This window comes from Micropterus salmoides, unplaced genomic scaffold (genome assembly GCF_014851395.1).
Source record: "Micropterus salmoides isolate LMB-PRFRI ecotype aquatic unplaced genomic scaffold, ASM1485139v1 Ms_hic_scaffold_13, whole genome shotgun sequence".
NCBI lineage: Eukaryota > Metazoa > Chordata > Actinopteri > Centrarchiformes > Centrarchidae > Micropterus > Micropterus salmoides.
Genome location: NW_024040374.1, coordinates 26,259,673 through 26,272,018, shown reverse-complemented (window position 1 = coordinate 26,272,018; position 12,346 = coordinate 26,259,673). Strand labels below are relative to the sequence as shown.

General features: G+C 42.6%; 1 protein-coding gene across 2 annotated transcripts in view; it reads right to left on the bottom strand.

Annotated features, from left to right (window-relative positions):
* The window catches only part of wwc3 (WWC family member 3), a 33,844-nt gene extending 23,521 nt beyond the window's left edge, over positions 1 to 10,323 (bottom strand). Inside the window, exon 1 of one of the 2 annotated variants that reach the window (XM_038716597.1) lies at positions 9,723 to 10,323. In XM_038716597.1, the coding sequence (XP_038572525.1) occupies positions 9,723 to 9,868 (146 nt within the window). In that variant the 5' untranslated portion in view covers positions 9,869 to 10,323. The remainder of the gene's footprint in view (positions 1 to 9,722) is intronic. The other variant, XM_038716598.1, reaches the window with a different exon arrangement.
* Between the last annotated feature and the right edge of the window lie 2,023 nt (positions 10,324 to 12,346).

The window sequence follows — 12,346 nt, the reverse complement described above, 5'->3', positions numbered from 1 at the left end:
ATATAAAATTTAGTTTTGCTAAGTGTCAGATCTATATGGTTAGATAAATATACAATATACACATGTAAACATACATAAATACAACATGGCAACATACGCTCCAGGTGTGTTATTTAGCGTACATTGTGAAACCGGACACTTTCTTCCTTGACAGATTTTAGACTAACCAGTGTGTGTGGTGCCCAGAGTTACACGTTTACACAGTCAACACACAGTTAGCGACCGGTTAGCCTACATGCTTTTCATTTAACTGAATACAAATACAAGGGCAAACTCTTTAAACCTATTTTTAAAAAGTGATCTTAATAAATCTGTTCTTAAACCTCCTTCTTTAAAGTTTGAATTGGCTGGGATTCAACATCAACAATAAAGGACTGCCAAAGTGTAATGATTTTTTTAGCCGTGTGGATACATCACTAACACTACTAATCTCCAGATATCAGCGAGCTGTGAACCATCACCATCAATTGGCGCAGACAAAAGGGGGGTCCAGTGGCAGTGACCCCTTCCACCACAGTATGCTCACGATGCAGACTGGCGAAGTATGCATACAATGAAGGGACGGCCCGGAGAGAGTAGCTGAGGCATTCTGCACCACATTCCTCAGGAGACAGCAGCTCTCCTCTCTGCATGCAGGCACTCAGGACAAACTCACATCACCAGATCTTAACCTCAGTTTGGTTGCAAAGGCATTAACTTCAGGCCAAACGCCACCAGCACTGAGACACATGCTGAGAATTTAAATTAGTAGGAAACACAGAGGTACTCCCACTTTCTCAAAATACTCGATAAAGCCTTTATCTGAGTGGCTTACCAACGATTTCTATAAAGATACTAGCTGCACGTGCCCTCTGTGTTCTAATGCTAATAATAAATTGTCAAAATATGTTCTTTTTGGTCAAAAGACTTCAACAATGCCTAAAATTCAATAAACTCCCTTTGCATTTCACACATTTTTGTCAAATTCTAAACATGCAACGTTATTTTTTGATTTGCATGTAGGCTGATCTAAATGACTGAATTTACCATTTACCATTTCTTCCTAGGCTTTATTTGTGACACAACTCTCAGACTGGGATATTATCCACAAATGTAGGAAAGGATATCTCTCACTAAAATCTAAAACTTCCTAAGAGACAGAGGTGATGTCTTCAAATGCCTTGTTTCCAATCAACAGTCCAAAACTCAGATTTCCGTGGTTCCCAAAGAAAAAACAATCAGTCATCTCCCAAAGTACACATAAGTTTATGCAACAGAACGTTTATGTTCTTCTTTCTTAACTTGCTGATCATCTCCTGACCCCTTATTAGATTCATCTTGTGACCCCTTTGTGGCTTCCCGACCACAGCTAGGGAACCACTGGGCAAATCAATGAATCACCTAATCACTTCAGATCACGACCCCTACTACTAGACCACAGATGAGTGCCACAATAAAGTCCCACATATTCCCGACATATAACAAATAACTACACATATACTACATTGAGTAGCATGGTGACTGGGTGCCATGTGCACAAGGCCATGGCAAACAGAAGCACGCTCCCCACCTGCTCCTGCTTTAAGTGTTTGTTAAAGGTAAATAAATGTCCAGACACTAACTGCACTTGCAAATACTCAGACCAGGCAGTCACGCCTTTTGCTGTCAGGTTTTAAATTGATGATGACTGATGGAGGAAACAGGATGAGAATAAATCAGAAGCATTGAAACAATACAAACACATATCAAAAATAGGCACATCCAGTTTATTCTACTGTATTTTAGATTTAGTCAAAACTGCTGTAAAAATAGGGGAGGTTATGGGAAAGATGGGAAACTTTGTGACGTCAGAGGGAGTTTACTCCTGACCTCCACAGAGAGAGATCTCACAGATCTGACTCTGAATACTGTCTGAATGTTTGGTTTGTCACGCAGTCTTGTGACAGCAGCCTCTGTTTTTCCAAGTCATGTCTTGGTCTTGGGAGATGCTGTAACCACTGCAGTACACCCACACAGAGAGGGGACACACACAGCAGCACAGAGCAGGAGAATCTGACGACATGCATTTCAAGAGGGGGGGGGGGACAAAGCCAAAGTATCGGAAAAACCAAAAGTAGCCATGCTTTCTTTTGAGATTCTATTCTGATGGGACCGTTTAAAAACACATGACACGTCTTCATGATCATTTCTATCACTCAGCTATTCCTCTCAGTCAGACAAACTCTGCGAGATAAAGAACTGTGCCATTGCACTGTCAGACTGACACAGTGACCCTGGGGAAACCCGTGTTTGCTGACACTGCGAATCGGTCAACAACACCCATTACCCAACAGAGTTTAATGCTGGCCTGGCTCTGCTCTACGAAGCTACAATTATTTCTATAATAACTTTATTACTAGTATTATCAGAGAGCTCCTATAGGATTACTGTAACTCTACAACGGGTGCTGGCAGTGACTATTAAGGAGTTCTAGCCATGGCTCTATGGATGGCTTTGTCTGTCTTTGACTAAAATATCTCAACAACTATTTAGGGGGAAAGGGGGGGGGGGGGCATTCATGGCCCCCAGAAGATTAATCCTAATGACTTTGGTGATTCTCTGACTTTTCCTCTAGCGCCACCAGCAGGTCAACTTCTCGTCTGCAATCATTGTATAACTTTGTTTCCTTGACGTTTCATCTAGCACCGTCACCATGTCAAATGTCTTATCCATCCAACGCTTTTGTTTATGACCCAATACTTGCAAAACAAATGACATTCCCGTCTATGGAGGGATTAAACCGTCCCTTTAGCCTTTGGGCCATGCCTCCTCGTTTACATACACGTCTCAATCAATTTTAGTTTCTGATTTAGACTTGTCTTGAATTTCCATGTAAGAATGAGTAACTTTAGCAAAAATAAACACACTGCAGTTCTAACTGGATCTCAAGCAACTGTCACTCTGTAAATATGCATATGGAAACAAATGGAAGCTTTGATGTAAGGAATAAAATACAACACCACCACAGCAGGACACTGAACATGGTAAACGTATCTATAATTTGCAATCTGACTACTGAAACTATTGGTGTGGTTGGTTACAAACTGGGAATAAGATTATTAATAAAGATTTGTTCTTGGTTCTGGATCTTCTTTCAGTCTAAGAGGAAACAGAAAATGAGAGATATCTGAAATAGAAAAGAGTCACTGACAGAATGACAAGCATGTTCAGCTGTGGAGGAATGAAATGCTGCAGGACCCGCTCGCATCTCTCACAACTTCCCAGCAAAAATATATTTAGTTGTCAAAAGACATTTGCTAATTCTAGAATAATCTGTGCCATCCTCGGTCGTCCCAGAGGATATTTCTATCTGTAGCAAACTGCCTTTGCCTGGTGACGGGCTGCTGCAGGGGAAAGGCATGTGAAACTGGAGTCTGGGCTGCTGGTCCTCGTCTGGTCTGGTCATCCACACCAGATCCTCAGCCTTTGTTTCTCTGCTACAACAATGTTCAAATTAAGATGTGCCAAACATGGGGATTCAAAACATTATATTCCTTGTTATATTTAATTATGGGGCCGAAGAAGCCGGGTTTTAAAACTTTGGACTTGAGTTACTATCCTTTAGCTTGACCACAATAGCCACTCGTTTTCAAGCAGCTAACCAAATTCAGAAGTTCTCTGCTGCTGTCTTTCATGACATCCACTCAGTTCACACAAAAACAGTAGTTGATTACTCCACCAAATGTGTTAATTTAGACAAGTTGTCACCATAGCCCAATGCGGTCTCCTCAGTGTATGAGTGCACATGGGATGAATTTTTCACACTATTGTTTAATTGTGTGATGGTTCACTGTATAAATAAACCAACCACTAGTGTGATAAAACTGCCAGAGTGAACGTCTTTTATCGTCCCAGCGAGCTAGCTGCTGAAGTCTACAAATAAGAACAGAGGCCAGACCTCTGGATGACAAGCACTGCATGTGTGTGACACGACGCAGTGTTGTAGCCGGACAAGAGGCGAAAACAGAAATATCGCCATGTTCCCATTTTTAACTCCAATGTGCACCACAAATACCACCTGCTTTCATTCTCTCTGGGGGGGGGGGGGGGGGGGGGGGGGGGGGGGGGGTGATAAGACACAGCCTCGAAGAAAAAAAATAGGGCCACAAGTGTTGTTGGTCTACAAATTCCATTCTGTGTTAAAAAAGAAATGTGAAAACAACTTTGGGAGGAATGTCCAGCCTCTCTGAGGGCATGGTGCAGCATTTCACAGCAAGGATCCAAGCAGCTGACAGACACCCGCTTCTCCCATTATGTGTTGAATCTTATAGAAATAGGTCTCCTATAAGTAGACCGACCGATCTCTGTCTCTGTACACATTTAGACGCTGTCTGGACACATGGGAAGGGCTTGTCTTATCGTGAGAGCAGCAGAGTTGGCTTTGCTGTGATAAAAGTTATAACGGCTAAGACTATCCTACTAGATAGTATCACTCAAAGACAGGAGCACTACTGAATTAAAACAGCTGAAATGCAAAGGTAGCTTTTCAGAAGACCACTTCCAATTGCTCTCAATTCACTGCTCAGGTGCTCTTCACAATAATGAGCATCTTCTTATAGATTGCTTTAGGGGTTGTGTTAGGGTTTCCACGTATTCAAGTCTAATACTCGCATGTCTAAAAAAAAGATTTTTGATTTTCTTGTCATTTTTATGCTTTGTTTTTTGTACTGATTAGAACAAATGAGACATGATATGTTAATTAGTGAGCTTTAGAGGTGCTGGTAAAGCCACAATATAAACAGACTATAATGTAGATGTAAGCAGATATACTTAATTTTTTATGCATTTGTCAACAACTGCAACTCCTCCTGTAAAGACCTCATAACTGAATGCTAGTGTATAAACAGATAACAAATGACCATTTAATATAATTCAGTTTTAATACAAAACATTTCTTCATAGAGAAGTTTTAATTGTTGACAAATATTGTACACTAAAATGTCCCTAAAGCGCAAGAGTTCATTTTAGAGTGAGCACACTACACTACAAGTGCATGAAAAGCTGCTGAATTACAGTAAAAAGAGAGAGTGAAAAGATTTTTTGTTATTTCTCCACTCTAACATTTTAAGATTTTAAAAAGCTATGACAAGCTGTAAGTACAAAAACACACCAAACGGGTAGAGCCAGAATTCTCTGCTACATTTTCCTTTCTTTTTGAAGAAGAATTGTGCAGATGTGTGGAAGGAAAAAAAACAATGGTGGCCCAGAGCTCGAGGTTGGTCCACAGAGTTTGGCATGTCCTGTTTAGGTAGCAGTCTTCACAATATACACATAAAACACAAGCAGACTACTGTTGAATGCAACGGCTTAAGAAGAGCCATCAACACACAGCCCGAGAATTTTATGCAAAGCAAATCTAGGCAATAATAAGTGTTTTTATAGTTGAAAAAAATCATTCACAAATATAAGTAATCAGCGGGGAAAGCCAAGCACCAACAGGAGTTCCGCCTGTCACACTAACTGCTGGAAGAAAGAGACTTGAACTTCCAGAACAAAGAGCGAGGTGAAAGCTGAACATATTGTCTTGCTCATGAAAAAGAACACAGAAAACACATAGGGCAAAATGACACTGGATCAAGCGAAGGCATGTTCGTAACCTCCCCCCACCAAAAGACAAAAAAGAGCCATCATAATGAAAACACTGGGGGAAGCAAAATAACAGCGGGGTTCAGCGCATGTGAATAACCTTTCTGCGCTGGAAACACAGCTCACTCTTTCCAGAATAATTGAATTTGGTGTGCTTTGTGACCAAGTATAAAGGCCTCCCTTTGCTGGGCGGCAGGCCGGCCATGGCTGTTGCATAACAGAGCTAATAAAGGAGGCCTACAGGGCCCAGGATGGAGAGGAGGAGGCAGACACGTGGGAACTGCCTCTGTTCTGCTGCTTTGTCTGGGGCCGCGAGCAAGCAGAGCCCCTGGGCATTAGTGTAGGCATGCCTAACATAACGCTCATTCCACAGTAACAAAAAAGCCCCACAGAAGTGCTTGGCTTATCTGCAGGAGCTGGCAGGGCCGCCCTGAGCTGCTTGAGGTATCTACCGTCCTCAAAGACACTATCATCAGCAAGAGTGAACGCAATGAGTAAAAAGTGCAGTGTTCATTTCCCTCACTCAAAGTCAAGTCATATCATGGTGAAGCTAAACACCAGAGTTTGCGCTCCTGCAAGCAATGCGTTGATGGATGCTCAGTTTCCCAGGTATCTGTGCAACGCGTTCACACACTGATCTAATTTTTCACTACATGGTGCCATCTAACCAACACAGCTCCATCCTGCTTGTCTCCCGGCTGCAGACGTCCAATGTACCAGCGAGGAAATACTTGAATTCTGGCTGATGCGCAGCTCCATTACAGCACGTTATGATCAACGTTTGCAATTACGTTTGAGCTCAATGGCTCTTGTGTTTTAGTGATTAGGTGATAATCCATCGCTGACACGCCTCTCTGCGGGTCAGCAGACTCAAGGCTCACACACATCGGACGACCCTAGCAGCGAGCCGCATGACACACCAGATCACAGGATGCAAGTACCTGCACTCAGCATTGCTACAAAAGGTGTTCACACAAACTAAGCTTTTGTTTCTTGAGCATCAGAGGAGGGGAGCTCCTGAAGCCTTGGTTTCACTTCAGACAAGGTTCATGTTATGCCTAAAATATGGAAAAGTTAGCTCCCTACCAAATAAGGCCTATTGTGGTTCCTTCACATCTGTCATGTCAGGCCCCGTTTCCACGTGGCATTAACATGCGTCTTGGGTGATCCGATCACAAGTGGACAGCTCTAAATGCAGGTGTGAATGCACCCAAGATGCATTGAGGACGCACTGCGATCCCACTGCTAAGATCACATTCGAAGGTGAGCTGCGCCCCATATGGCCAAACTCTTTTAGCAATGTGTACGCAAATGTGTTCCGGGCAACACTGAAGGACCGGCTCCTTAACTAAGCGTATGTACTCATTTGCGCAACAACAGGGTCATATTAAAGAAAAACTAGAAAATACGTTCTTTTTCTTCATAAAATATGATCCAGTTTCACGAAAATCAGTGAATAATAATATAAAGTAGTGTGTTTGTACAGTAATCAGTGAGATTCAGCCCTGAGAAACACTTCACTCCAGCAGTGTTTTCCAGCCAAATTCTTGTCTTATTTGTGTTCTAATAAACAGTAAATTCATCAAATTCAGGTTAAACGCACCAACGCATTTGGTCTTTGCAAACGGAAATGATGCATGTGTTTATTTGCATATAAAGCAGAGAAGTGAGATCTGATCACAAGTGGTCACTGGAGACGCATTCCAATGCCAGGTGTGAACTGACGTACATGGAGCTGTCCACTTGAGATTGGATCAGCCAAGACGCATGTTAATGCCAGGTTTAAACATGGCCTCCGTCTCTGACACAAACTACCAAGGTCCAACAAATATGACTGGAACATTTTCCAGACAATCCACAGCAACAGATTCCACTACTGGTCATCAAAACTAACAGCGGCTGAAACAATTAGTTTGGTAATTGAATAGCTGATTGGCAGAAATGAAATAGCAACAATTTTGATTAATCATTAAAGTCTGTTTTTCAAATGTGAATTATGTGCTTGTTTTCTCATTATTACTATTTGGGTTTTGGACTGACACGTTATAGACTCAACAATTTATCTAGAAACATTTTCAGTTCTAACTAAAACTAGGAAACAAGAACAGATCAATTAATCTTCAGATCAATTAAACTTCAGCAAACCCTAGCATAAAAATTCAAGTTAATGTCAGCCAATAATATGACCATCCCAAAGCGAACTAAGCGGTCATCACCATCATTATGAGGATACTACATGTCAAAGCTTACAGTCCGCACCATTAGGTTCATTTTTATGTGACACATCTCAACAATCAAACCTCTGGTGTAGACACTATCTCATTTAGTGTTACTTCACACTCAGTTAAAGCCTATAACTCATGCTGATGAGGCCTATTATAACATGTTGTAGATACCAGACAACAATCCATAAACCACCAGCCTTTGTTTTTAGTTGTACTTAAACAGAGCAGCTGTCAAACACAGGGAAAAGTATGAAACTCTTATCATCGCCACATTCATCTCTCTGCTGCTGCCATCCACTTGGCATGTAAACAGTCATTTTATCTGCAGCTGATGGAATGAACTGCATTTTTTTAGGAGCAGCAACACTGACTGAATAGCTGACACCTTTTTGTATCTGTTGCATGTTAGCATAAAGTCAGCTTTAGGGCTGTACAGTGATGTGATTTATTGGAAAGTCAGTATCAGGTGGTGACAGAAGACATTCCTCTGGCCGAGATAACCTATAAATCACAGAGCAGCAGCAGAACAAATGCGGAAAAGATTCTTTAGTCATACAAACGTAAAAAGAAACCCAGAGCCCTCCTGCCTCAAACACTGATGACTGTAAGATCTTGTGAAACTGCTATCAGCCTGACATAACAATGGTTAATCAACTTGCAGGGAAGAGGGGGCGTTCAAGGAAATCAGGTTTTCCTTATCTATACTACACGGAGCTACTACATTCCCACTGCTGAAATCAGATGCAAGAAATCTGGTTTAAAATGTCAAGCAGAAAGAGACGGAAATTCACACAGTCATATCTCAGACCATACTTGGAGTGTTGTTTTTGTCAGACACTGTGAATTTCTGCCTTTCCCTCATAATGCAGCAGAGTTAAAATACTTGCTATAATTCCCAGTAATCTCACAAAGTCTGCTTTGAATGCCTGATTGAGCCTGTTGCTGGGTTGGTGAAATCCCAGTCCCCACAAAAGCACATCCTTGCAGCTTTCCCAGTGGCCCAACTAGCATTCCTCACATATTTTCACAAAGATTTCTGGGAGTTGGAGTTTAAAGCTGGTGCTGTACTACGCTCCACTGGCAAACAGAGTGAAACGCACACATTGTGGGTAATTTTGGGATGAACTACAACATTATTAAGTAGTCTTCAGAGCTGAACCCGACACACTACTGGACTAGAGGTGTATTTGTATGAAAAGGAAAAGAGAGCTGGATAACAATAGCTCACTGTTAGGTGTATGAACCAGGAATGTTTCAGGTCACTGGAAGTCATAAATCTGACCAGTTTACTGAGGAATCTGACTGACGTTTGATATTGCATTAAATTTCCTCTTCCATGAAGAAGAATCAGATTACTAAAAAAACTCAGGTGACCAGACCGACGGGGTACCGTCACAGTCTCTTACTGTACCTGGGGCTGCTGTTTGGTGAAACATAACAAACCGGAAAGGCTGAGCTGCTGTCTTATTCCATGTCAAAGACCTGTCAGACTTTACATTTAATGATACACGTTGGGAAAGAATTAATGTGAGCAGCCGCACGGTCGGTGCCCATGGGCGTTACATCCCGTGTTTGCATGGGTACTTCTTCAAGAGGTAGGGGATCGAGGCCACAACTGCTGCCAAATCTCATCTGATTCATCGGCCGTGGTTACAATATCCACCGCAACCTTTTGTCACGTTAAAGGGAATGGAGGGAGTTTACTGCCCTGTCCACAGAAACAAAACAAAACTGCCTCCACTTGGAGTCGTCGCCCCCCTCCGCCCGGGCCGCCCTGGCATCTCCTCCAGTAACGCCGGGCTAAGTTCTGGTAGTTTGTCAGGAAGGCTTGGTGAATTAAAGTGACTTTGTGTGAGTGTGTGTAATCCCAGTGCTCCCAGGCCTTTAGCATACCTATCTCTGGGGTCAATCCATGAAGTTTGCCGGGTGTTGTGGTCGATATAAAAGACTCTGCCATCGTAATCCCGGGCTTCCTCCCAGCCCGCGGGCAGCGGCAGCTCCGAGCTCTCTCTCCGCTTACCGCCGCTGACCCACGGCATAGCGTCGGGATGATGAGAGGGCTGAAGCCCTCTGCCCTGCTTTTTATCCCCCCGAAAAAGTCGGTCTTCACCGCATTACAACAAACTCTACCTCGACGCACTTGTCGGCGCACAAAATGGAGACGCAAATACAAAACTTTCCACCGAGGTTGTCCGTAGAAATAGTCCTGCAGAGGGTACATCCACGTTTCTTCTTACAACCCCCCCAAAAAAACACTACCGCAGCGCTCTCACGGTCCTCGGTCCTCCATGTTCGCCTCCTCCACCATATTTCATTCCTCCGTGTCCATATTCGGGGAAGAGCGGATTTGCATAAACGGTCGGACGTACGACTGAGCGAGCTCCTCTGTCCAATAGGGAAACTTCAGAGCTCAAAGCTTTCACTAAAGCGTATAGTTGCTGTGAAAATATATAAAAATGTGTTTAATGTTTCACCTCAGCGATAATTCAGTCACTCAGTGGGTAAAAGAGGCAGGAACAAGACCACATTTAAGTAGCTAACGTTACTGTTCAGCTTTCAAACAACAACCTGTGGATTGGCATAAGTGGCCATTCACGTCATTAAATACTTACTTACTATTATGTGGGAATATGTTATCACTGAAGTAGGTAAGTAGTTTGTATCACGAGTTTAACTTTCATGCAGGGACAACTCCCCCCTGAACACAGTGACAAACCCGGGGTTGGTTGTTGACTGCAGGGTTATTTCAGTGGTGCAGTAGCGCCACCTGGTGTCTCCAATAGACACAGCAGCATTAACAACACCACCCGGTCACGCTCAACATCGCCCCTGTGAAATAGGTGCTTTCATTTTGGCCTGTCACAGCAGGTAAAGCACAGCTGTAATTGATAACTTTAAAAACATGCTGTATGGTCCTGATGTTGTTGGGGGCACTAAGGTCTGAGGGCCTTGTTCTATGGCCCTCTACTTAAGACCACTTTTTTTTTGCCACAATTTGGACCAATCATTTGTTCCTCAGGGCCAATTAGAGCAAAGAGGGCCCACATCGACTATTAATTACGTTACATTTAATTACAATAATAAACTTTGCTTTTCTGCAAAGCAACTCACAATTGCCATATACTGTATATACCAGAGGTCGCATGCCTCTGGCGTAATTAGGGTTTAAGTGTCTTGCTCAGGGACACATTGGTGGATGTGTTACAGTGGGAATCAAACCCGGGTCTCTCACACCAAAGGCATGTGTCTTTTCCGCTGTTTCATCGCCACCCCCAGCTGCAGGAGCAACTTATTACAGTGAGTACAACCAAATAAAAGTGAAATCTTCCATCAGAACAGCTTAAAGGAATCAGAATCAGAATCCGCTTTATTGCCAGGTATGTATACACATACAATGAATTTCACTCAGGATTGTTCATTGCTCATGATGTGCTTACTCAGACAATAATACAATTTTAAAATAAGATAAAATAAAATAAACACACTATAAACAGAAACAAAAACAATATAGACAGATTGAGACAACAGTACAATAAGCAGAGTGCAAAGGATTCAGGAGTAAATGATTATTATCATTATAATTATTATTATATGTTCATGTCGGAGGTGGATGTGGTATACAGGTACACACACAGGTTATTGCACAGGAATTGTTCCTGAAACTGTGAGTCAGAAGCTAATTGAACAGAGTTCAAGGGTCAGAGCCATGGTATGCCATATCGTCATGACCACTTATAAAAGAAAATTATTAAATAAGAGCAGAATATAGAAGACCGGAAGTAACACTGTTACAGCAACAGATACGTTTGAGTTAAAGTCAGTTTTTTGATGTTTTAGGTGATCCAGGACCTTTGTTGACCTCTGTCTGTGACTATCAGAACTACAACAACACTGATTAAACGCTGGTGCAGTGACTGAAATTTAGTGTGACAAGAAATTCAAGAGGAATTTCCAAACAGGGGGAACGTCTGTTGCCAAACCGGTAGTCATTATGACAGGTACATTCTCCCTATGTTCTTCTGAAGTTATGCTTCTGAGACTGAGAAAATATTGCCTTTTTCTTTGGGGGTTTGGTACTGCCTGTAACTGCAGTCCCCCGTGCAGACCTCTCCGTTTGCATAGTGACACCAGCACACCTGACTGTGTGTTTGTGTAGGTGTGGGGGTGCAGCTGAGCAAGTGTGGCCACTTTGTCAAGATGTCAGTGCAGTCAGCTGGGCATTTTGTTCTCCAGAGGAGGAGCAATTTAACAGACTGGGGATTTTATGTGGTCATTTTTGTTTGCATATTGTGTGTGTGTGTGTGTGTGTGTGTGTGTGTGTTCATGGCTGGGAAACATTTTCTCGCATCAGAGCTTCGATCTATAGCCTCCTACGATCATTTCCCACAAGCCATGTAGTGTTCATATGAGAGCACACAATAAGCTGCACTGTTGTTTCTGTTTCAGTCACATGCAGTGAAAAGCCTTACTGTGACACTCGCTGTCACAAACTTAAGAAATGGTCAACTGTAAACTAT